This window comes from Gallus gallus, chromosome 37 (assembly GCF_016699485.2).
Source record: "Gallus gallus isolate bGalGal1 chromosome 37, bGalGal1.mat.broiler.GRCg7b, whole genome shotgun sequence".
Lineage (NCBI taxonomy): Eukaryota > Metazoa > Chordata > Aves > Galliformes > Phasianidae > Gallus > Gallus gallus.
In genome coordinates, this window is record NC_052568.1 from 64,460 (window position 1) to 87,717 (window position 23,258).

Consider the following 23,258-nt stretch of genomic DNA (forward strand, 5'->3'; position numbering starts at 1 on the left):
GGCCGGGGCCGCTTCCGGCTGAGGGCCTGCATCCGGGCGGCGCCGGGCTGCGGTGAGGCGGAGAGCGGCGTGCGGTGAGCGCGGTGAGGCGGAGAGCCGTGAGCGTCCGTTGGGCTCCGTCGGCGTCGGCGTTGCCGGGCGCTGCGGGTTCGGGCCGGGGCGCGCGGGGGTCCGCGAGGAGTCCGCGAGGGGTCGGGCGGGACGGCGCTGTGCCTCGAGGCGCGGCCTGGTGCTGGGGCCGCTGCGGGGCGGCCGGGCCGGGCCGGGCCGGGCCGTTCTGTTCTGTTCTTTGCTGTTCCTTGCTGTGCTGAGCTGTGCTGGACGGGGCCGTGAGGCCGCGGCTGCCGTTGTGGCCCCGCCATGGCGCTGCGCTGCGCTGCGCTGCGGCATTCCCTGTGTGTGTGTGAGCTGCGCGTCGTTTGGCGGTGTCGCTGTGTGTGTGGGGAAAGGCGGTCCGTACCGCAGAGGTCGCGGAGTGCTTTGGCGGCTGCGGCGCGGTTTGCGATCCGTTCGCGCTGCCGTTGCGGTCGTGAAGCGAAGGAGAGGGTCCGGGTGGGGATCGGGAAAGGGTTGTTGGCTGCGGGGCGGTGGGCGTGGGCCAAAGTGCCCAGGGCAGCGGTGACAGCCCTGAGCTGCCGGAGCCGAAGAGGCGTCGGGACAAGGATGTCAGCGTCGGGTCCGACTGCGGGTGTTGGTGTGCGGAGCCTGGAGTTGCGCGGGATGGTCCTTATGTGTCCCTTCCATATTCTGTGCTCTATGGAATTCCGGGTTTGTTTGTTTCAAAGGCCGGGATTACAGATTGATTTTGTGATTGTGTTGGAATTTATTCTTAGGCCAAGGGCAATATTTTGTGGTGTAGGAACTGTATGTTTTACCTCAGTCAGTGCCCTTACTGAGCTGAGTGTCTTAATAACTCCATGCTCTGATGAGCAGCACACAGTCAGGCTCTGTCTCAGCCTCTTTCCCCCGTGTTTATGTGCTGTGTGACTCACGGGACAGTGTGTGCCTCAGTGTTGTTGTGGTCCGTCATCCTTCTGCATGTGTCACAATGGCTGCCTGCAGTAAGGCCTGTCCAGCTGGAATGTGAGCAGAGCGAGCAGCTGGAATGGCAACATGGGGAGCTGTCTGCAACTGGAGTGAGGCTGTGCTGGAGCAGTAGTTACCAGCTCCTATCTGCTTAAGCAACTGAACCATCGAGGTGCTGATTGCTCCTCTTTCCTTACCTAAACTTCTTATTTTCTGTGCTTCAGAAAAAGTAGAGTATTTCCTGATTTTTCAGACAGAGTCCTGGTGTTCCAGTCGGTGCCCGTCACCTTTGGTCCTGGCGCTGGGTGCTGCTGAACACAGCCTGGCTGTGTTGTGTGCACCCTCTGTTCAGGTGCTGTTCAGAGACACTGATGAGGCTCTCCCTGAGCCTCCTCCAGGCTGAGCAGCCCCAGCTCCCCACCTTTCCTCACAGAAGTACTCCATTGACCATCTTGGTGGCCCTACATTGGACTGTTTCCGGTAGCTCCATGTCTCTTTTGTACTGGGAAGCCCAGAATAGGGCTCAGTGTGTGCGGGTCAGTGCTGAGCAGAGGGGAAGAATCACCTCCCTCAGTCTGCTGCCAACGTTTTGTCTAATGTAGCCCTGAATATTGTGAGCCTTCTTCACAGCAGGGGCACATTGTGGGCTCATTTTTCCTTTGGTATCCCCTAGGATTCCCAGGGCCTTTTCTGCCAAGCTGCTGTACAGCCGGGTGCCTGGAGCTACTCCCCGGGGGCAGGGCTTTGCAGCTCCCATGGCTGAGCTGCAGTGAGGTTGCTGTCAGCCCCCTTTTTTTCCAGCCTGTCAGGGTCTCTCTGGATGGCAGCACAACCCTTGGGTGTATCTACCCCTCCTGCCCCTGTCAGCAAACTGAGGGTGCAGTATACACCATCATTTGGATCCATAATGATGATGTTAAGCAGGAGTGGACCCACTGTTGACTCTTGGGGTAGATTACTTATTACTAGCCTCCAGCCTGACCCTGCACAGCTGTTCACCTCTAACTCCTTGGCTCATCCAGCCCAGGCCTCATCAATTTCTCTGTCAGGGTCTTAACAGGAGGTGGTGCTTAAAAGCCTTGCTGAAGTCAGAGTTAAAATATCTCCTGCTTTCCTCTTGTCTGCCGAGCCAGTCGTTTCTTCATAGAAGAAGTTGGTCAAGTATGATTTCTTCTTGCAGATTGAAAACAAATAAAGCAAAAGGCCTGAAATTATGATCTGGTCACAACCCACACGAACTTGTGCAGTGTGGCAACCAGCAAACAGCCCTTGTTTCCAGAAGCACTCAGTCAGTCACTGGGATTTGTATCCTCTTATGAGGTAGCTTTGCAGAGATGAGGGTAGCAAAACACCTGAGTAAAGAATTTCACGTGTGGCAATGGAGGCTACACTGATGAAAAGGTTTGTTTGTTTCAAACATGAAATGAAGCAGTAGCATTGGCTACCAGGGTGGGTAGGAAAGTTTTTTTGGGTGACTTAAGCAAAGTTGGGGTTGGCAGTTCAGATCCTTTCACAATTTTGACCTGCTTCTGTTGTGAACCTCTGATTTGTTTAACTCAAAATTGTGCATCTGCTTCTTGTAAGCTGAAAACAAAGGCAGGGAGGGCCAGAAAATGTGTTGAGTGGGTTGGTTGGGTTCATTAGTGTGGGGCTTTGTTGGTTTGGTTTGTGTTTTTTAGTACTTAAGCTTAAAAAAAGGTCCTGTAAAGACCAAGCGCAGCATGCAGAGTAATCACTTGTCCTGCTTTCCTATTTCTTCTTCCAGCAGTTCTGGGTGTATAATCAAAAACAGCTGCAGTTTAACTCTCTTAAAGTGTTGTGGGATAGTATGAATGCAATTGAAATGAAGTATAGGTTGTCTAAGTCTAAACAACCTAAATAAAAAGCTAATGTGTTTTAAAAGCAGTCTGTTCTTTTTCCTTTAGTCCTCCATGGTGGCAGTAGCTGCAGCAGGTCATAGAGCACCTCCAAAAGCTGTGGGTCTAACATGAGTCACTGCACTACTTCATCCACTTGTAATGGAGGAGGAGAATTTAACCAAATACCTACCAAATGCTTAGCTTAACAGTCTTGTCTTCAGGGAATTCTGTTTATTTTTGTGGGTTTCTTAAGTATTGCTCTGTGTATATATAATATCAAGCCCCCCGCTGCTGGAAATAGTGGCTGTAGAAAGCTGTCTGTTTCTAATGAGGTTGTTTCTTCTCAGCATTTCTGGAGGTATCCTGGTAGCATCCCCAAGACAAATGGAAGAGTGTGTCTAAACTTTAATAGATGTGCAAGGTGCTGTTGACACCAGGTTTTACTTTAAATTGCTGTTTCACCAATGCAAGTGTACAAGAAGAGACTGTTTGTTCCATTCCTGGGTATCGTAAAGCTTGTTCTGAATCGACTTTGAAAAACATTCTACTCGAATGACCTCAGCTGTGTGCACTCACTTGGCTATTTTGAGTTTATTTTCATGTATCCCGGTGCAGATGCTGAGGGAGGTCTGTCCCCTGCCAGCATCACCTCGTGTCCTCTGTCCCTGCTCCCTCGTGGCTGCTTTTGCGGGTCGGTGAATGCTGCTGGGTGTTGGACTCAGGGAGGGCAGAGCGAGTTGCCCCCGTCCCACGGCGGGCACCAAACCGCGGTGCCTTTCCTCGTGCGGCTGCTTCACCACCTGCCTCTTCTCTCCCTCAGGAACCTACCAGGGCCAGTTCACCAACGGCATGCGGCACGGCTACGGCGTGCGGCAGAGCGTGCCCTACGGCATGGCTTCGGTGGTGCGCTCCCCGCTGCGCACCTCCCTGTCCTCCCTGCGCAGCGAGCACAGCAATGGCACGCTGCCGCAGCAGGACTCCCCCGCCGCCCACCCCGAGAGCCTGCCCGCATCGCCCACCATCACCCGCGGCGGCTTCGCCCTCAGCCTCTACGCCGACGCCGAGGCCGGCAAGGTGAAGAAGGGGGGTCTGTTCCGCAGGGGCTCCTTGCTGGGGAAGCTGAAGAAGTCCGAGTCCAAGTCGTCGCTGGCCAGCCAGAAGAGCCGCGTCAGCTTCCTCAAGAGCGAGAGCGGGATCAGCTCGGCCGCCAGCGATGCCACCTCCACAGCCAGCCTGGGCGAGGGGGCGGAGGGAGAGGAGTACCCCCCCTTTGAGTCCGACATCGACGCCACCACCACCGAGACCTACATGGGCGAGTGGAAGAACGACAAGCGCTCGGGCTACGGAGTCAGCGAGCGCTCCAGCGGGCTGAAGTACGAGGGTGAGTGGCTGGACAACCTGCGGCACGGCTACGGCTGCACCACGCTGCCCGACGGCAAGAAGGAGGAGGGCAAATACCGCCACAACGTCCTCGTCAAGGGCATGAAGAAGCGCGTCATACCTCTGAAGAGCGCCAAGATCTGGCAGAAGGTGGATCGGAGCGTGGAGGGGGCCCAGAGGGCAGCAGCCATCGCCAGGCAGAAGTCGGAGATCGCGGCATCCAGGTGGGTGCGTGGGGTCCCGGGGGTGGCGTCTCGTGGTCTCTGTCCCACGTGTCCCTCTGGAGCACAGCAATGGGGTCAAACGTGGCTCCCTGCAATTTCTATTTAATTCGTTTTACTGCCCTTATGGCAGCCCAGGGGTGGGTGTTCAGGACATGCGGTGAAATGGGGAAGAGCTTCCAGCTTTCTGCTGTCTCCATCTCCTTTTTCAGCCTGACTCATACTTTTACAGCCTCTGAAGAGTCCTTGTGGCAAACACCCACACAGTAAAACCAGACTCCAACAAAACCCTTTCCTTCTTCTCAACCTGCCCAGTCCTGTCCCCCCACTCCCGTCGGCTGGGGGAGCTGATGACCGCTGGGGACTGGTGGGCACAAGGAGCTGGTGAGATGGTGGGATGATCCGGTGAGATGGGATCACCCGGTGCCTCACCAAGCTGCCAGAGTTCCGTGGTGATGTTAATGGGAATGCTGATTGTGGTAATTCCAAGAGGCTCATAGGTAGCAAGCATCCCAAAGGAAAACTGTTTGCAGCAAAGCGTGGCTCTGCCCTGGAGCCCATGGTATGGCAGGGTGGGCAGTTTCCAGGCTGCCTCCGCTCTGGCAATGCATTTCAGCCTGTTGGTCTCTGAACTTGGGCTGTGGAGCCAGGGCAGGTCGGATGGGCAGGAGCAGCATGTGTGGTGTGTGCAACAGCTCATGGTCACCTCGCGTCCCTTCTGTTTCCATTGCACCAGCAGAGATGCTCTGGGACCAGACGGGTGGGCAGTGCTCAGGATTAGCTGTGTTAGCACGGAGCTGCAGAGGAAAGCACTGATGGCTCCTTGTGTCCATGCCAGGGTGAGATGGATCAGCTCTGGGGGTGGCAGGGGAAAGTCCTGCTCGTGTGCCCCATCCCTGCGTGTGTCTGAGTGGTAGCACTGTGTTTCTGCGGCTGGGGTTGTCATTGCCCAGTGATAGGGACCCCACAGGGCTCATGGGACACTGATGGTGACCCCCTTCTTCTCTGTCACCATGGTTTCGGGGCCACACTGTGGCACCTGCGTTGTACTTGGGCTGCTGGGAGGCGACTGTAGCTGCAGTGCTGTTCTGCTTTGTGCCTTTTTAGTTATCAAAGTTGCTTAATTACCATGTAGTCATAGGAAATAATTACCCTGGGGAGGGCTCTTTATTTTCAAACCCTGTTTGTGTTCCTGGCTTCGAAGTTTTGTAGGGAATATGACTGTTTTTCTCTAAGCCCCATTGCCTGAACAACCAGCAGAGAGAAACCATCCAGACTGCAGGAGAAGTCATGCAGGGACAGCAGTGTCACAGACCCCGTCCTGCTGGGGAGGCTCCACCAACACTGGCCCCACCGTGCCCAGCAGCAGCGCGCGGCAGCAACGCTCGCACCCAGAAATGAGGAGGCTGGAGCTGCAAAAGCCGCTCCCTGAGAAGTCAGTCCGTTTATATAAGCCTCTTTTTATTATACACTATTTACACGTTGGATCAAAAGCGGCTGTGCAGCGCTTTCCATCAGGGGCTGGAATGCAGCCGCTGCCCTCGCAGGGGACCGCATCCCTCCCGGCACGGCTGGGAGATGATTTCCTATTAAGGAAACCTCAGAGCTGGAGGAAATCAGAGGTTGCACTGCACTGCACTGCACTGCTGCGGGACGCCCTCCCTTCGCAGGGCTCGTGGAAGCACAGCGCTGTGCAGGGCAGCTTTCACTCGCAGTCCCAGTGGTCCTCAACCCACCTCAGAGCCAACGCTCATCTCCTCCCGGCTGCGGGCTGCAGCTCACCCTTTCCATCCGCCTTCACTCCTGGTGCGTGCTGCTCTGGCTCTGCTGCTGCCTTGTAAACACCCACCTCACGCTGCACTGCTTCTCCCTCCTGTTCCACTCAGCCCTGGGATCAAGTGTAAATATAAACAGTTCTGCCTAGAAAGGGTCCTAGGAAGAAATCCCAGCTCTGTCACCAACTTTCTTTTGGCTTTGAACTTTGCCTCAGGTTCTACACCCACGGCAGAGAATAATTGCATGCGGGCTGTGCAAATAAATTATTACGGCTTATAAAGGGCTGTGCTATTGTTAATGTCTCCCCAGCCCATAACTACAAGGTGGAGTTCCCTGGATTGAATGTTTATATTACTCCTTGCAGGGCACCATGTGCCTTACATGAGAAATGTCTCTGAGGCCACATGAGTTGCTGTTTGGGGAGGACTGATGTCTCCATGCAATTACTGCTAGGAATTAATTGCCGGGACTGAGCAGCTGGGCTGTACCATACCTGGCTGCCTCCATGTGCCCCCATCACTGTGTGCAGTGTCTGGGTTCTATTTGCTTCTGGCACTTGAGGGAGCCCCTCAAGGAGCTGAGCTAACATGCAATCTATCTGCTGGGGAGTGTAGAGCAGAATTCACTCCTTTACACCATAAAAGGCTCTTTAAGATGTAGAAATTCAGAGGAAAACAAGCACAAGTGCCGAGGCTGCCTCTGTTGGTTGTGCTGTAGGAATCTCAGGCACGTGGCTGCACTGGGATGCGCAGGCAGGCAGCACTTGTGCTGAGCAGAGCCAGGCACCGAGCTGTGCTGGTGTGTGAGTGCAGCGGGAGGGCTGCAGACAGCTCTGGTCCCAGTGCCTGCTGGGCTCTGGCTCTCTGGGTGGCTCCTGTCCATTCCAGTGCTGTCCTACCCTGCCTGGGTCCCTCCTGAACCCTCTGGTTGGAAATCCATCTGCTTTCCACCTGTGCGAGGGGCTGAGGATGGATCTGGCATTGATTTGACGTCTGGAATGGAATGGGATAGGATGGAATAGAATGCAAGAGGAGGAGCAGGGCTGGCTGCATTTTGAAGTTTGATTTCTGAAGCTGCGCACTCAGTAGCTGCACAGCTCACAGCAGCACAAATTTCCTTCTTGCTGGGGCTTTTGGGGGACAAAATCAGTGTCTCCGTCCCAACGTAGCACTGCCTGCTGTGATCTCCTCTGCACGCCATTGTACTTCCCACTGACTCAGACCTAATTCAACAAAGGGACTTTGCCACGCGTCCTGCACGGCGTGGGCCTGGCCAGTCTCCAGCTGGTTGGATGGGTACATGTCCTGCTAACAGCACTAGCGTGTCTGCCGGACCGTAGGACCAATGGGAAACTGAGCTATGAGGGACAAAGGATGCTGGTGTGCTTCACCTGTTGTCTCTAAATGCTGGCCCTGCAGTCTGAGCAGCTGGATGCTCTGTGACTGCAGGATATCACTGGGAATTATCACATTCTGAACATTTTTTGAATGTACAGCTGCCCTGCAATCCTGCCCCTTGGATATGTAAGCCCTCAGCTCACATCCGTGGCCCCGTATCTCTTCCCGAAGCCGCCCTGCCAGCCGTCCCGCTGCTCCCAGCCTTCCCAAGCCGAAGCACTCGGGCTCATGGAAGGTGCAAATGACGTCCGGGAATCGCTGCAGTCAGCACAGCGTCCTGACTAAATAAGGGAGCGCATAGCGGGGGTTTATCAGCGCTGCCGGGCGCGACAGCTGGGAGCCATGGCCAGCAGCAGCTCCGGCTCGGCTGCATGTTGCACCGTGAGGTGCTCTGCTGGGCACTCCTCGTCTGGGAGAGCAGCAGAGCATTCCGAATTGCTGCACCTTCACCCTTCCCTCATCCCTCCCCCAGCAGCCTCCTCTCCATCCAGGCTGGCTGCAGCCATGAGCGCTGACAGACACATCTTTGGCCAGGCCTGGTGTTGGGCTGAAACACGCTTTGACTTCAGCGCAGGGTGTGCATGGCTTTGTCTTGCTCTCCTCCACCTCACATGGATTTTCTGAGGCTCGCTCATGCTCCGGTAGGGTAACAGGGAGATTTAGATTTTAGATTAGATTACTGAAACCTGAAAAGAAAATCTGAGTTAGAAGTTGTTCAAACTTCCAATTGAAGAAGGCAGCAGTGCCGCAGAGAGAATGCCCACCTCCTGACCCGACCCAGGGCTGGCACTCAGGTAAAAGCCACTCGGGCTGCAATGCTGCCTATGTGGCAGAGCTCTTGGGTCAGCCTGGGCTCTCTTGAAACAGCAGCCCTTCTGTTTCCTTGGGCCAACCCACTGTGATGTGGCCGGATCCATGCTCTGCCCTGCCCAGGCAGGATGGCCCTAAACACCTGTGGGGTCAGTCAGCAGCAGCAAATCTCCCTTTCTTCCCCCCCAGACATCCCTGTGGTGCTCTTGCTGCAGGACCAGGGTCTGTCGGTTGTCGTCTTGCAGACAGCTGCAGGTCTGTCTGCTGTGAGATTAATGTCACTTTAACTGTTCTGAGGGGAAGTATCCCTTGGAGAAAGATGCAAGTAGCTTTGAGCTATTTAGAGCTGAGGATAACATTTCGGTATTCTAAAAATTTACCAAGTAATCATAAAGGCTAATGCTTGCTGAGCTCGTTAGGTCGCAGTGAGCTTTGCCAGGTGCTCCTGAAGCAAAGCACAGTAAAGGATGCTTCTGTCCAGACAGAACGGACTGTTTGTGCTCCTTATGCAGGATGAGGTTCAAAAAGTTCACAAAGCAAAGTTCACAGTGCCACTGCTTCAGTGTAAGTGCTGGTACAGCCAGCAGAAACCCCAGAGCATCTCATGAGCTGGTTGGCAGGAAGGAGGCTGCAAGGCAGGGTTGTTCTGCAAGACAGGGTGGTTCCTCTCTGGGGATTTCCTTTACAGCGATGTGAATGTCTCCCATAGGAGGCAGTTTGTGTTGCTTTATGCACAGATCACACCCTGCAGGCACAGAGACCGTGATATAAACCAGCACAGCCTCAGGTCTGGGAGTGTCAGAGTCTAAACTGAGTTGGTCTGTGCACACAAATGATAGAATAAGAAGAGCAGTAGGACAGCAAAATGTATGCCTGGCTGCTGGGGTGGGATGGCCCTGGGTGGGGCACACAGGTGGGTGACACTGGGACAGGGAATGTGGCACAAGAGATGAAACAAAAAGGGGGTTCTGGTCCCATGGGCTGGATACAGGCAAGTGGGGATAGTGGGTAACAGAGGTGTGTTGGCATCTGTGTTTGTGCAGGCAGAGATAGAGGCACAGAGGAGATGGACTGGGAGTAAGCAGGAAGGATGGCCTCAACGCCAAAGGTGGTGTGGAAAATGGAGAAGCCAGAAAGTGTCCATCCTGCTGTGCTTTGTTTGTCCTCTTCCCTTGCAAAGTGAACACAGAAGCATGAAAGGGACCATGCTGCCGTCAGCAAAAGCACTTCTGCGGCTTTCCCTCTATCTCTTGAGTGCTGCAAGCATCCCTGCCAAGACAAACTGTTATCTGAGGGTTCTTCAGAAGGACAAAATGCCACCAGCATGACCATGGAAGCGTGCTGAACTTGCCTGTGTTCCCTGTGCTCCGCACGGCCGTGCTGACAGCATGGCATTTAGCCCAATTTGCACACTTGTCCCCAGGGGACCTGAATCGAGCAGAGGGCGGTTTGCTGTACTGATGGGACAAGGAGTCCCTGGAGAGGGAAGGACAGTGCCAGATGGGTTTGTGTTTCTCTCAGTACGTGGATGTGCAGTAGCTGAGGCGGAGGGCTCAACTCTCCCCCTGCTCCTGGCCACAAGGTCATCGCCGCACCTGCAGGTGCCCCAGCCCTCCTGGTATTTGCAGCATTCTCTGCTAATTCCAGCTTCATTTACAGGCTAAGCCTATGTGGATGTGCAAAACCACATAAACTGTCTGAAGAGATGGTCCTGCCGTGTGGCTCTGGGCCTCACCTGTTAGCACAGCGCTCAGCTGCCGCTCGTGTGTCCGCAGGGGATTTCAGCAGCAGTCAGGAATGAAGCGGGCAGCGCTGCTGGGACAGGGCCAGGGAGGATGGGAGAGGAGCTCTGTCTGCACACTAATACAAAAACGATTAGAGCATTAGAGCCATGCCAGGGGAGAAGTGAAGCATTTAACTCCCTGCTCCCAGCGTCCCGCAGCAGTCACTGTGATCCCTGAGATTGCTCTGGGTAGGGAGCGCTTGTCCCCACTGCGTGCATCTGTTCTTGGGCTGGGGAGCACCAGCACTGGTTTCTGAAGGCTTCTCTTTGGATTCTTGGCCCCCAGTTGGGTACATGTAATGCTCACAGCTCGTTTGCCGGCATTGCTTTGAAGATGGGCTTATGAATGCTGCTGCTGGTTGTGCCCTGGGCTCCCCCTGGGTGCCTGCTATTTGTCTGCTGCTCTGCCACCGTGGCCACGTATTATTCTCCATTGAGCTCCCCTCCCTGGCACTGCCAGAATAAATAATACATTCAGAAATACTCTATGAGAGCTTGATGTTACTGTTACGGCTGGGCCATTCCCTGCAAGCTGTGCATTGTCACAGTGTTCCAGCAGAGCAGAGTGTACTCCAGAGCTGTGCTGCCACCTCTAGCACCATGTGTTGTCACCGGGCATGCCAGGATCCATCTGCACTCCTTTAGTACCACATAAGCACAAGTGCAGCTCTGCCCCTACTAGCAGAGCGAGCAGACCCTGCATTCAGTCCACTGCCAGGCTACTTCTAGAGGAAGATACCTCTAGGAATCCTCTGCTTCCAGGTGCTGTCCCTTTCCTGCCGGGTCTGAAAAGTGGCCAGGAGAGCCTCTATCTGTTCACCAAGTGGCTGAGAAGGAAGGTTTTATCCTTGTGTGGCGAATCCCATCCCAGAAGAGCAGGATGAAGGCAGGGGCTGGAACACATCCTGTAGGGTGAAGAGCTGGGCTCCCCATTTGTGAGCTTGTTTGCGGGGCTGGCATCATGCAGGCTTGTGCTCCCTGGGATTTGCTGAGCCCCCTCTGGTCCCTGGGCATGGAGAGCACAGAGCCATCCCCTCAGCCACTGCCAGACTTCAGTGGAATTAATCACACTGATTACATGCTACCAAAAAAGGAGGTGATTTCTCTGTTCAGAGCTGCCTCAGACCCCCTGCTTGTGAGCAGTGGCTTAAAACTGCCGTCTTCTCCCTCATCACAAAGCCTCTCTGGGTGTTTCAGGAGCTGTAAGAATTTTGGATAAAAAGACCAAGAATGGCAGCAATCCCAGGCAGCTCAGCCTGCAGAGAAAGCAGGAGATAAGGTGTGGGTGCAGGCAGGGGTGAGCCACGTCTGCGGCAGTGGAATGACGTCCCAGAGAGACGCCGTCCCGGGCACAGCAGCTCCACGTCCTCTGCTCTATCTCAGGGCACTGAGCAGCACTTTCGGCTCCCTGTCAGGTCACACCGGTGCCTGTATCAGTTGGGATTAGTGCCCTGCCTTTAATTCTTTCCCTACAGCTACTCAAAGTGATGTGTGTGTGTATGCGCGTGTATATAATCTTCTACTCCCCCAGGGTCTCAGAACAGCATTTCTATCACCTTTTCATTGCAACTGTCAAGTTTTCAGGGTAAAGCTAGCCTTGTCTGCATGCTGCATCTGAGTTGAATGGGAAAGGACCAATGAAATTCCAACCTGAGTTTAAAAAGTCTGAGTATCGTTTAAATAGCTCGATAGACATTGTATGACCTCATTAAACTCGTAATAAATTGGTGTTGAAGGGGCTGCTAACTGCACACCTGCTCAAAAATAAGTGGTTTTGCACTGGTGTTGCCAGTGCATTCTTTGCTGCATGCAGCAGGAGAGACAGAGGGAACCCTGGGAAGCATTAGGGCATGGGGAAAGCCTCCACGAGCCACAGGTGGAGCAGAGCAGCTGAGCATACAGTGCTTCACCCTCCCTAATTTTTAAGGTGTGATCCTTCTGTTTGAAGTCAGCTCCCTCCCAGACTGTGAGCAGCTGGGCTGCAAAGCTTGCCCTGATTTTAGCATAAAGGTCATAGGGCCCTGAGTGCAAGGCATGTGAGGAATACAAGAGCCGGCCAGCAGAATAGCTGCGATGGCCCTAGGGAGCAAGCAGGAGGCGTGCTGGGAAGGGGCAGAGAGGACTCACGGAGTCCTGCAAGGGAAGCAATGGCTGTGCCTTTCCAAGCACTTGTGCCTGGTGAGAGCAGCCCCTGGACTGCTGCAAGCAGAGAAGTGCGTTGGACAAGCCAGAGTTTGTTGCTGGAGAGCTCTAGGAGTGTAATTTGGGGTGAAACATGTCAGTTGTACTGACAAGAGGCATGCTGCTGCTGGTGAGGTGCAGCAGCTCGCTCAGGGGTGGTGACAGTGCCGCGGTGCCCAGCCATCACCTTGCTGTCCCTCTCCTGTGATGTCTGCAAAGGTGCTTCAGGCGTTCCTCAGAGCGGGCATCTTTGTGAATTGCAGCATGGTGGCAAGTCCATTTTGCGCCATCTGCTGCCTCCCTGCAACGCGTGAACATGCTCATGTTTGCAAATGTACCTGCTCCATTTTGCTGGTCGCACCTCAGCCCTCAACACTCTGTGCCCCTTGCTGAAATTCTGGGCCGATGTCAGCTCAGACGGTGCTCACGTGTTGTCCCCTCTTCCCTCTGCAGGACAACTCATGCCAAAGCCAAGGCTGAAGGCTCTGAGCAGGCAGCTCAGGCAGCTAACAACGAGTCGGGCATAGCCAGGATGATGGCCAGGGAGCTCTCCCCAGACTTCTACCAGCCAGGTAAGACAAGAGGCTTCTTGTAAGAGGGATTTTGCAATTTCCTTGGGGAATCTGTTCCAATGCTTCTCCCACTTTATAACTCAAGAAGCTGCCCTTCTATCTGTCTCGGATCCACTTTTGCACAAGTTCAGCCAGCCCCCTGCACATGGATAATTTGCTGACCTCCTTACACTGCTGTTTTACCTGTTGTAAGGCGTTACTATAGCCTGCAGGAAGTCTGCTGCCCTCCAAGCTCCCTGCCTCTTTCTCCTCACTATGAAGCCCTCCCAATGTCTGCCGGGGCCAGCAGAGAGCTGGGGGCTGTCTGCAGCACTCCTGTGGATACACCCCTTGAGCTGCAGTGGCTTTTACTTGGAACAGCTTTGCACATTGACTCATAATTCGTATCCTGTGGGGCCACAAACCGCACCAAGGGTGCAGTCAGGTTCAGCTAATTAGGAGCTGTAATATCCTGTACGAAAGCTGATAATGAAAAAATATTATTTCCTTAATTTCCTATATATATATATATATATATATATGCTAATTATATGGCTGAGAAAACACTGGAGAGGTTCCTTCTCTGAGAGCAAGCGCTGGGGATTAGTAGATAGGAAGTGTAATGTTAGAAGCAGCACTGTCAGTGCCATTACCTTTCCCTAGAACAGGCTAGATAGACCTGTGCTCTTTCTGGGAAGTTTACATTTTCATAGAAGGGAGGTAATAGCAGAGCAAAAAATAAAAATAAAAAAAAAGATCCAAACGCCTATGTTTCATAGCCTATCTTTCTTATTATGTGATTTTGTTACCTGGATCAAATGTCCAGCATCCGTCACAGCATCAAAACTGGGGATAGAAGCCAAACACTGCCTGCTACTCAGCAAAACCTGCTGCTCTGATTGCAGTGCCTCCACGGTGTGGCAGTACCTCAGCTCAGGGCAGGCAGCAGGAACAGCACTCACCCAGTGCCAGACAGACACACTGACAGATCTGCTGAAATTCCCTGCATGTCCATCTTGTCCTGCACCTACAAGCTAGGGAGGTGGAGCAGTGCAGAGCTGCCCCTTCCTGCTGCAGTACAGGGCCTCAGAGCTGCCTTTGGGCTGGGAACCACCACAGTGGCTGGGCACAGGCATGAGCCAGCATGTGACACTTCATTTAACAATAGCTAAACATCACTTGATCCTGGCGTAAGCCCCTCAGCTGCCACTCACAGCTCCACATCCACCCTTTGCACACTGGGGTATTTATAGTGCAGAAGGAACGGAAACTGAAATTCCTGCTGGAAGGTTTTTGACACCTAGCTGGGTTACTTCTTCCACCTGTAGCAACTGAATGAGACAAATGAGATGGTCTGTGCACGGCGGGTCTTGTGGCCACGTGTGGGGCTGGTGTGTGTTTTTCTTCTATGATTCTTTTTAATCTCTACATTCATGAAGTGATCAGAATATAACAAGGAGAGGTGTATCTTCTTGCAAGAAGAAAAAGACAGAAATCCACCCTTAGATTTTGCTTGTGACATCTGGTCACGCATCCAGGAGAGCCTGGCAGTGTTTGGCAGCTGCATTTGCCTCCTCTATCCCTGTGTTAGGGACAGGACAGTCCTGCTTAGAGAGCCTCACATAAGTATTTAGCTGTGGGTTTCCTTTAGGATATCAGCCCTAAAGACCTAGAGGGGAGGGGTGAAAGCCAAAGTTCTTGCTAAAATGTTCTTGCTAAACTGTCCGGGAGGTGAAGGAAGTGAGATGGATGCTGGGGAAGGGAGGAGGACTGGGCTGTGCAGTCCCTTCCAGGCAGCTTGGAGTTTTGGTGTGAACTATTTAGGAGAAGAGAGCACCAAGAGATAGCAAGGAGCCCAGAGCTGCAGGCAGCCTATTTTGAGGAGTCTGAACAACTGTTGAAAAGGCTTCCAAATAATCCATTTGCAGCCAGAAAGAAATGGCCCTGAATGGGTCGCCTGCTGATTGACAGGAGCGTGTAGGCAGGGCAGAGAAGCTAAGACCAGCGCCCTCTCTCCCCACCACCCCCTCGGAGCAGAGACATTGCCCTGAGTGGGCAGGAGTTAGCAGCGTGCAAATCACACCCGTGATTTATTAGAGGGAATGAAGCACCAATCTCCAATTTCCAGAGTAGGGTCAAGTCTGCGTTAGTCCTTGGGGTGGAGGAGAGGAGGGGAGGAACCATGAAGCAGCTGGGGACAGTGTGGCTCCAGGGTCTGTGCTGTTCAGGAGCACGTGCCAAGCCCTGTACGTCTGCACTTCTCAGCATTACTAGGATTCAGCAGAATGAGACCAACACCATTTCCAAAAGCAGGTGCTTTCTTTTGGACGTGCTGATTTGCAACCCCACGATGCCTATGAGGAGCATGCTCATGTTCTCTTTGCTACAGGCACTGCAGGGGCATGCAAGGCCCCCTGTCAAGGTCCCACTATGCAGAGTACTGTGTGCAGTTATTTTTCAGACTTTCCTGGTCATTCCCTGGTGGATTTTGCTCTGCCAGCACCACAGAATGATGGAGTGCCCTCAGTGCCGGGCTCTGCTTGATTTCCTCAGCGATTTGCTTTGCAGACCTGGCCCAGGGTTAACAAGAAGTAAAGATTTAATGATAACTGAAGTGACAGCAGCATTGCTAAGAGCTGACAAGTCAGCATGGGAGATGTGGCCAGAATGAAACCCGAAGCCCTGAGTCACCTTGTGTGATGGTGCCAGCTGATTTTTCTGGTGCCTGTGTCAGTGCAGAGGGAAGGGCTGGCCCTCACTGCCAGCCCCGGTCTGTGCATAAGAAATGTGTTTTTGCCATAGAGCACAACGGAAGATGGATCACCTGGGGATACCTCCCTTCCTTGAGGAGGCAGGGCGCCTCCCCATGTAATTGTTGGTTTGCACTCTGTTAGACACCAAAGAAGCCACAGTGAAGAGCTTTCCAGCCAGGAAAAAAAAAAAAAAAAAAAGAGGAAAAGAAAAAGAAAAGCAAAAAGGTTGGATGTGAGCTTGATCCCTTTAGGTTCAGGATAATCCTTCTGTGTGACTCCAAGCCACAAAAAGCTGGGGTGGTGCAGGTTTTTACTTTTCCTTTAGTCTCATGTGGAGCTCCTGGCCTTCTCCTCCCTACAGGGCAGTGTGAGGCAGGGATCTGTGTCTGTAGGAAATACCTTCTGGAAACAGGCTCTGGTTTGGGGCAGGCAGTGGAAAATGCAGCCTCACTTCATTCTCTCGGGAGCTTGTTCTAGCCTAAAAGGGGAAAAGCACAGGGTGAGTTTGCAGCTAAAAAAACATGTCCTGAGACAGCCAGGGTTGTTTCTCAGGGGGAGGTGACAGCAAGGTGCTGCAAGCCGTGGGTTTGGGCTGGTGCGTTTTGTTCTCAGATGGGGTGCTGGCACGTGGAGCACAGAGCCAGGCCCTTGCTGAGCATGCCCTAGCCCTGCTGCCTCCCCCAGACCCTCTCCCACCACCCCTCTCTCTGCAGGCCCCGAGTACCAGAAGCGGAGGCTGCTGCAGGAGATCATGGAGAACGCAGAGCACGCCGTCAACATGGAGGAAGCGACACCCCCTCAGCCCAAAGGTGCCCCGCCACCCCCAACACCCCCCGAGAGCCCCCAGCTGCACGAGCAGGACGAGGCCCCCCGCCGACGCAGCCCAGCCCCCAGTCCCGCCGCCACCCCTCCGGAGGCCAAGCGGGCCAAGCCTCAGCAGGACGGAGCCCTGCGGCCCGGCAGCTGGGCTGGGGCGGGTGGCGGTGGGGCCTCCGATGGCGAAGGCCGTCCGGCCTCGCAGGGCGCAGTACGGCCGGCCGAGCAGATGGAGATCAGGCCGCTGCAGCGCATGGCGCGTGAGCCCGACGTCGAGCACTACAAGGGCTACCACAGCTACGCCGTCAGGACCTCCCCGGTCTCCCCCACTGCGGACTATGAGGAGGAGCCGCACTCTGAGCGTGGGCCGCCATCCCCGGAGCCCCAGAGAGAGCCTCAGCGGCGCGGGGGCACCCCGGTGCCCACACAGGAGCCCGCGGAGAGGCACGCGCCCCAGGCGGAGGCCAAGGCGGAGCAGCCGCATCCCAAGGAGCTGAAGTAGCCCAGGCAGCGGCCCAGCCCCGAGCACAAGGCAGTGAGCAGGAGCGAGCCCGCTGCTGACAGAAAGACTGAGGGCCGGGCGCCAGGCCGGACGGAGCACAAGGCGGGGGCCAAGCGGAGCCCGGCCCCGGCGGTGGCGGTGGCAGCAGCGCAGGACGCAGAGGAGGGTGATGAGGTGATGTGGTGATGGCGGATTGGGGGATGTGGAGGGGGTGCTCCTGGGACAGCCCTGCAGCAGCAACTTGGTTCCTTTTCCATTGTAGGAACTGCTTTTCCTTCAGCCTTGTTTTTCCTCTCTTGATTCTCTCCCCAAAGGGGCCTGGAGTCTCAGGGCAGCAGTGGGCACAGACAGGCGTCTAGGGGCTCTTTCTGGGCCCCCACAGCCTTTTGGAGAAGATTCTCCATTTTCACCTGCCAGCTTTTGCTCAGCATGGGCTTCAAACATGATTTGGGACCAGCATTTGGTTTGGAAGCCTGCTCTCCAAGCCCAAGCTTCATGCAGACCAAAATGCTGGGGGTCAGCCCTGGGCCTTGGCAACCTCACAAACACCTTTGGAGATGTTTCCCACACTGCTTTGTCCCCCGAGATCTGTGGGGGGCACAGAAGGTCATTTCCTCCTGCCCTTCCCATGTCACTGGCTGTGAGGGCCTCCATGGTGGGTCCAGTGCAAGTAAGTCTGGAATTTCAAAATTGGAGGGAAACAGACATTTTATGATTTTTTTTTCCTACATTCTTCCCCTTTTCCCATCCCTTTGCATGGGTTTGGAAAGTTCGGAGGAACATGAAGGATGTGTTACTTTTATCCATTACTTTGCCTCTGTAGGTGCAGCTTACGAGCTGATCCATGTTAGCAAATCACCAATTGATTTCTTGGGTTTAAAAGACTGTTCCCCGAGATTCATTTTGCTGTGAGCAAATGCAGCTGTAACGCCTTGCATTTTGTTAGCCTGCTTCTTCTCATGGTCCTTTTGACAGGAACAATTCCACTGTGACTTTAGAAAAAGCACCACTTGGAAATATTTTAGTCTGAGATAAGAGTATACAGATGGATCTGTTCATCCTGAAAGTGGCGGCTTTACAAACACAGATGATGTGTTTGGAAGGAGAAAGGAGTTCAGAGGAACAGGTTGAAATGGGCTTGGCTTGTTCTGTGCACATGGCCAGGATCTCCTTTAAGGCATTTGCAGGGGAGAAATAGTAGAGTAGTGATAGATATTCAGCTGGTTTGAAATTCAGGCTGGATGCACGTTCATTGGAATGGGTGATTTTCATACATTTGAACAGCAGAATCAAGGCAGCTCTATCAGGTCTCCTCACTTAGACCTATGGTGCATAATACTCTGTCATTGTTTTTTCTTCCAGGGACCTATCACAATTGTGATCTGCATGGTCATCTTACTGAACATTGGTCTGGCCATCCTATTTGTACATTTTTTGACATGAGGTCCCCCTCGGACAAGGTAAGAAAGGCGATGAGATTTTGTCCTCAGTTTGTAGACCTCACTGTGGACATTTTATAGCTGACCAATTTTACTGCCAACACAAGTCGTTCATTGACGAGTGAGCTGGTAATAGAAATATATGAGCATTTATTCAATAGGTGTTGAGATTCTCAGTTATCGCTTGTCTATTCCAAAATCTGTGGAGTAATTTCAGTGGATATTTATTGGTTTCCTCAAAATTGAGCTGTTTTTATTGAATGCAGTCCTGCAGTGCAGTTTTGCCTTCCCTGTTGGAAGGATGTGGTTCAAAGAATGAGAGTTCCAGTGTGAGAACGTGCGATGCTAAATTGAAATGTTTCCTGCAAATATGCTGCAAGAAACACTTTCGATATGCTCTTTAAAAGCCAGATATCTTGTGTGTTGCAATATTTCTTGGCACTCAGCCCAGCAAGAGGCAGAAGCACAAAGAAAATGTGAAACTGGAGTTTTCAGATCTATTTGCACCAGTGCTAGTTCCACCGCTGTTGTTACGTGCTTGAATTACTAACGATCAGTGTGAGCTGCAGTGTGTATCTGACTAAAGTTAAACTGGAGCTTGCTCAAGTCTTTCACCTGAGTTAGGGTGTGGGCTTGCATTTGAGTTCTGTGGAATAAAATCCTGTGGGGTTTCTTGTGGCTGTGGGGATTCTGGAGACAGGAATGTGTTGTGAGTTTGCACAAGATTTTTGTCACCTTGGGCTCAACTATGGCTAAAACAACATCAGGGCTGAGCCTGACCCTTGGGCTTCACATGAGCAAAGTGCTCCTCTCATGCTTCAGTGGGTGTATTAGGCTTTCTTTTTTGGGGATGAAACTGCTGGGCACTGCTTTCATTGGTGTATTAATTGCCACTCAGCCTGCAGAGATGAAAGCTATGCAAACAGCAATGGTTATGTGTCAACTGCGTATTTTGCTCCCCCTTAACTCTCCCATTCATCTGTGTCTGGGACAGGCGTTGCTGCTCACTGAGACCATGGACCTTGGTGGGGATTTAATCTCAGTCACCTGGAAACACCTATGAGAAGGACTTGAGATCCCAAGGTTGCACTGCAAACATGAACCTTAAGCAAAAGTACCTGAAGATCCCCTGTCCAGTCTCCCTGCTCCCAGGCTGTGGCTGGCCTCTGCAATCTACCAAGAAAAAGGCCGAATTTCTACAACTCAACCTCCTTCTCTTCTTTGTATAAAATGGCAGTTGCCTTAAATTATTCTCACCAAAGCCATCAACTGCCCTGTCATGCCAGGGATGAGGAATTTATCTTTAGCTGTAGGAAAGTGAGTGAGAAGGTCTCATCCACGCACTGTGTTTTGTAATTGTCTTGGTTGACTTGATGTTGGAGGTTTCCCAAAGAGTATCATCCACGGCCTGAAAACGCAACAATGTGCAACAACCAAAATGACTCCTGAGAGCTGTGCCACGGCTAGGGCTGGGCAGCGTCTCCCTCCATGCTCGTATGTTATTCAAAGGGACAAGCAAAAAGTCTTTCCTTTCCCCATCATATGGAGTCGTTTTCCACGTACGGAGGACTGAGAGGGGGAGCATGCTGACACTGGGCTTGGTGAAGTGTGACCGGAGCCCTGTCCATGCCTGCCAACGAGCCATGGTCGGGGCTGCGGGGTGGGGTGTGAGGGGCTGGCTGGTGTGAGGCTGCTGGTGTGCCCAGGGGTGCTGCGGGTGCAGACAGTGCCCATTTCAGGGCTGGGCACCATCCAAGCTCTCTCGTGCCGCCAGCAATGCTGTGTGTGAAAGCATCTTGCAGCGGGTGACTTCCCTCTGTAACGGGAAAGGAAATCAATGTGCTGAATTTGCCCCTTTACCCCTTTTTTTTCTTTTTTCCCTATGAAAATGGTGCGAGTTACAATTGAAAGGAGGTACTTACTGAACAATACCCCTGTATACCCACAGGTTCCTCCTCCTCCTCCTCCTCGTAGTGCTGAGCTGTGAGGGGGCTCCAGTGCTGCTTTTTCACCGAAACAAAGCGGACAGCCTTTCCCAGCAGAGCGTGCAGGGTGGCTGTTGTGGGAGAGGTGAGGTTATTCCTGAAAGGAGAAAGGTGCAGAGACCCGAGTGACTCCAGTGTGTTTGGGCATTGCGCTCAAAACTATGCAGCAGCCAGCCTTTCAGCAAGGGTAGAGCACAGAGGGGCAATAGAGCTGTTGTTCTGTGTGCCAGGCTTAGAGGCCTGGACAGTTTGCAGCAATTCTTCCCAAGGCTGCAATAGAGAAGTGACCTTTGGAAGGAGATGTTGCCACTGTGATCTGCTCTGATCCTTAGCAGTGTGAGCTTAGAAAGTCGGCACAGATGAAGTTACAGTTTAGTGTGAGGCTGAGTGCTTGGACCTGTTTCTTCCTTCTTTTAAGAGCAATATGTATTTTGTATCTATTTTTAAGTTAATCGGAAATGTTATTTATAGTCGGTTGTGCACCTCTGTGTATTCTGAAGTCTCACAGCACAGGACTGGGTGGGAAAACCTGAGAGACTGGAAAGAACGTGGAAGCGATGGTCGAGGGAAAAAACAGATGGCCAGTCTGCTCCAAAGGTCAGTCTGAAAGGATTTCAGAGGCGAATGGCAGACAGGCAGGAGTTTACACTGACTGGAGACACAGGGCAAAACCTGCCTAACTTATGTACTCTAATTATGATATGAGAGAGTGAGAATAATTCAGTACTTTTCTTTGTGAACCAAGTTTGTTTTTTAACCTTATTCAGCTCAGGAACATTGCCACAGTAGCAAGTACATGGTGTTCACTGTGGGAGAAGTGAATGTGATCCCTTCCTAAAAGCTATGTGGCTGTACCAGTCCTGAGAAAGCTGTGCAGCACCATCTACACTTCCACAGAGCATAGTTTAGTAGCAATTTGCTTCTTTCTTTCTTCCTTTTTTTTTTTTTTTTTCTTTTCTGAAATATAAATGTATTGCAAACCCCAGGCTCTGCTGCCTTTGGCATTTTATCCTCGTTCATCCTCTCAATACGTCAGCTGCTTTTATTAGCTACCGAGACAATTTCCGTTGAGAGACCTGAGGGGCTTTTATTTATCACCAAGCACAAAGAAGGGTCTTTTTTCAACACTGTTGAGATTACCCCCCTGCTCGTGCCCCTGTTTTTTATGCATGTGATGTGCACACTGTAATGTGCTTTCCTCCTATTAACATTCTGAGAACAGTAGGTAGTTTTGCTTTTATGTGACGTACAAATATATCCGTATTGCACTGAGATATGCATATATATATACACAGACATATAGCCCCTTAGGGATTTCCTTTTCTTAGATGCAAAATAACAGATTTACCTCAATTTGCATGCTTTCAAAACTGAATAGGATATTGTGTTATACTTTTCAGGTCTTACGAAGATGCAGATATGTTTCACTCTTCACACAAAAATACCTTCATCACAGATTTTGCAAGCTGTGTACTACAATCCATGTACTGCTGTCTGGAGTTTTGTTGGTTGTTCTGCTGGAATACGTGCAATAATAAACAGTTATCTGCTCACTGTATCCATGTTTATCTTTGCGAGTGCCTTGCACTGGATGACAGGCACGTGCTAATTCAGACCTTGTCTCATAAATAACCTGTTGGCTGTGTTTTCTCTAGAGGATGGCTCAGCTCGGAGGGGAAGGCTGATCCGTCAGAGCCCCAGACGTGGAGGAGGAGGTGAGCCAGGCTCCAACCTGGGATGCCTCACACTGTCAGTGCCTGCAGGATCTGGGCTCTCTGGGAACTCAGGGCTGCCCTGGCCTCTGCACAAAGCACACAGTGCTGGTGGTGCTGAGTGCCCCCAGGATTACCAGCAAGGGAAGAAAACAGAACATCACCAACCAGAAACTGGTTGGCAGAGTCTGTGTGCCAGCTGTGGGGTGCAGATTGCAGACAGTGCTGTTGTGCTGCTGTTAAAGCCTCATCCCAAACACAGCGATGCTCTGGGAGCCATGTGTCAGCACCAAGCCACCTGGGCTGTGTTCATGCAACAATCAGAGCTCCATCGGTATGCCTTCAACAGGTCTGTGCTGCCTGCCATCCCCTGGGGCTGCTGCCACATTTCTTCTAGACCATGCACTGCTGCCTGCTCCCCCAGCACCATGCCTCTGTGCTTGGAGAGGGGTAATTCTTGCTAACCTGCCGCCCTCAGTTCCTCTGCACCGACTTAAAGGCTTGTGGATGTGGTCAGGACACAAATGGGGGAAAGGAGCAGTGTTGCACTGTGGCTGACTGCACAGAGAGGAGGCAATCGCAGGAGTGCCCCAGGACCCTGTGCAGCATCAGCCCCATAAGCCCACAAATGGATGGATGCCAACGCCTGTCAGCAATCTGCCCTTCTGGTGCAAAAACTCACTTGCTCCTAGTAAATCTGAAGTCATGGCCTCTTACATCCATATTAGTCCCTAAAATTTCATAGTGAACGGACAAAGTAATGGGAAAGCCAGATATGAGGGACAGGGAAATGGTAGTGAGGGCAAGAGTGATTTAGGAGAAGGATGGGAGAACAGAGCCCACTGCCAGGCAGAGCCACCGGGGCCGGAGGAATGCAGAATAGCTGAAACCTTCAATCCCTTTTCTATTTCTGGAGTGTCTCACATGAGCAAGGCTGGGCTGTGCAGAGGGGCTGATGTGACACAGGCTCAGCCTCTGCAGGCAATAGGGTTTCCCTCCTGCTTCTGTGGGGTGCAAGGGGTGTCATGATGAAATATCTTTAAGGATAATATCTGGTAAGGACTTAG

At 52.6% G+C, this 23,258-nt stretch overlaps 1 protein-coding gene across 1 annotated transcript; it reads left to right on the top strand.

Moving 5' to 3' along the window:
• Positions 1–22: 22 nt before the first annotated feature.
• LOC121108174 (junctophilin-2-like) lies at positions 23–19,603 on the top strand (the record flags this gene model as incomplete). The annotated part of the gene is made up of 6 exons (XM_046905070.1): positions 23–74; positions 3,706–4,489; positions 12,887–13,005; positions 16,451–17,229; positions 18,418–18,515; positions 19,489–19,603. Coding segments are annotated over 4 exons (1,560 nt in total), but the record flags the coding sequence as incomplete, so codon positions are not given.
• Positions 19,604–23,258: the final 3,655 nt, after the last annotated feature.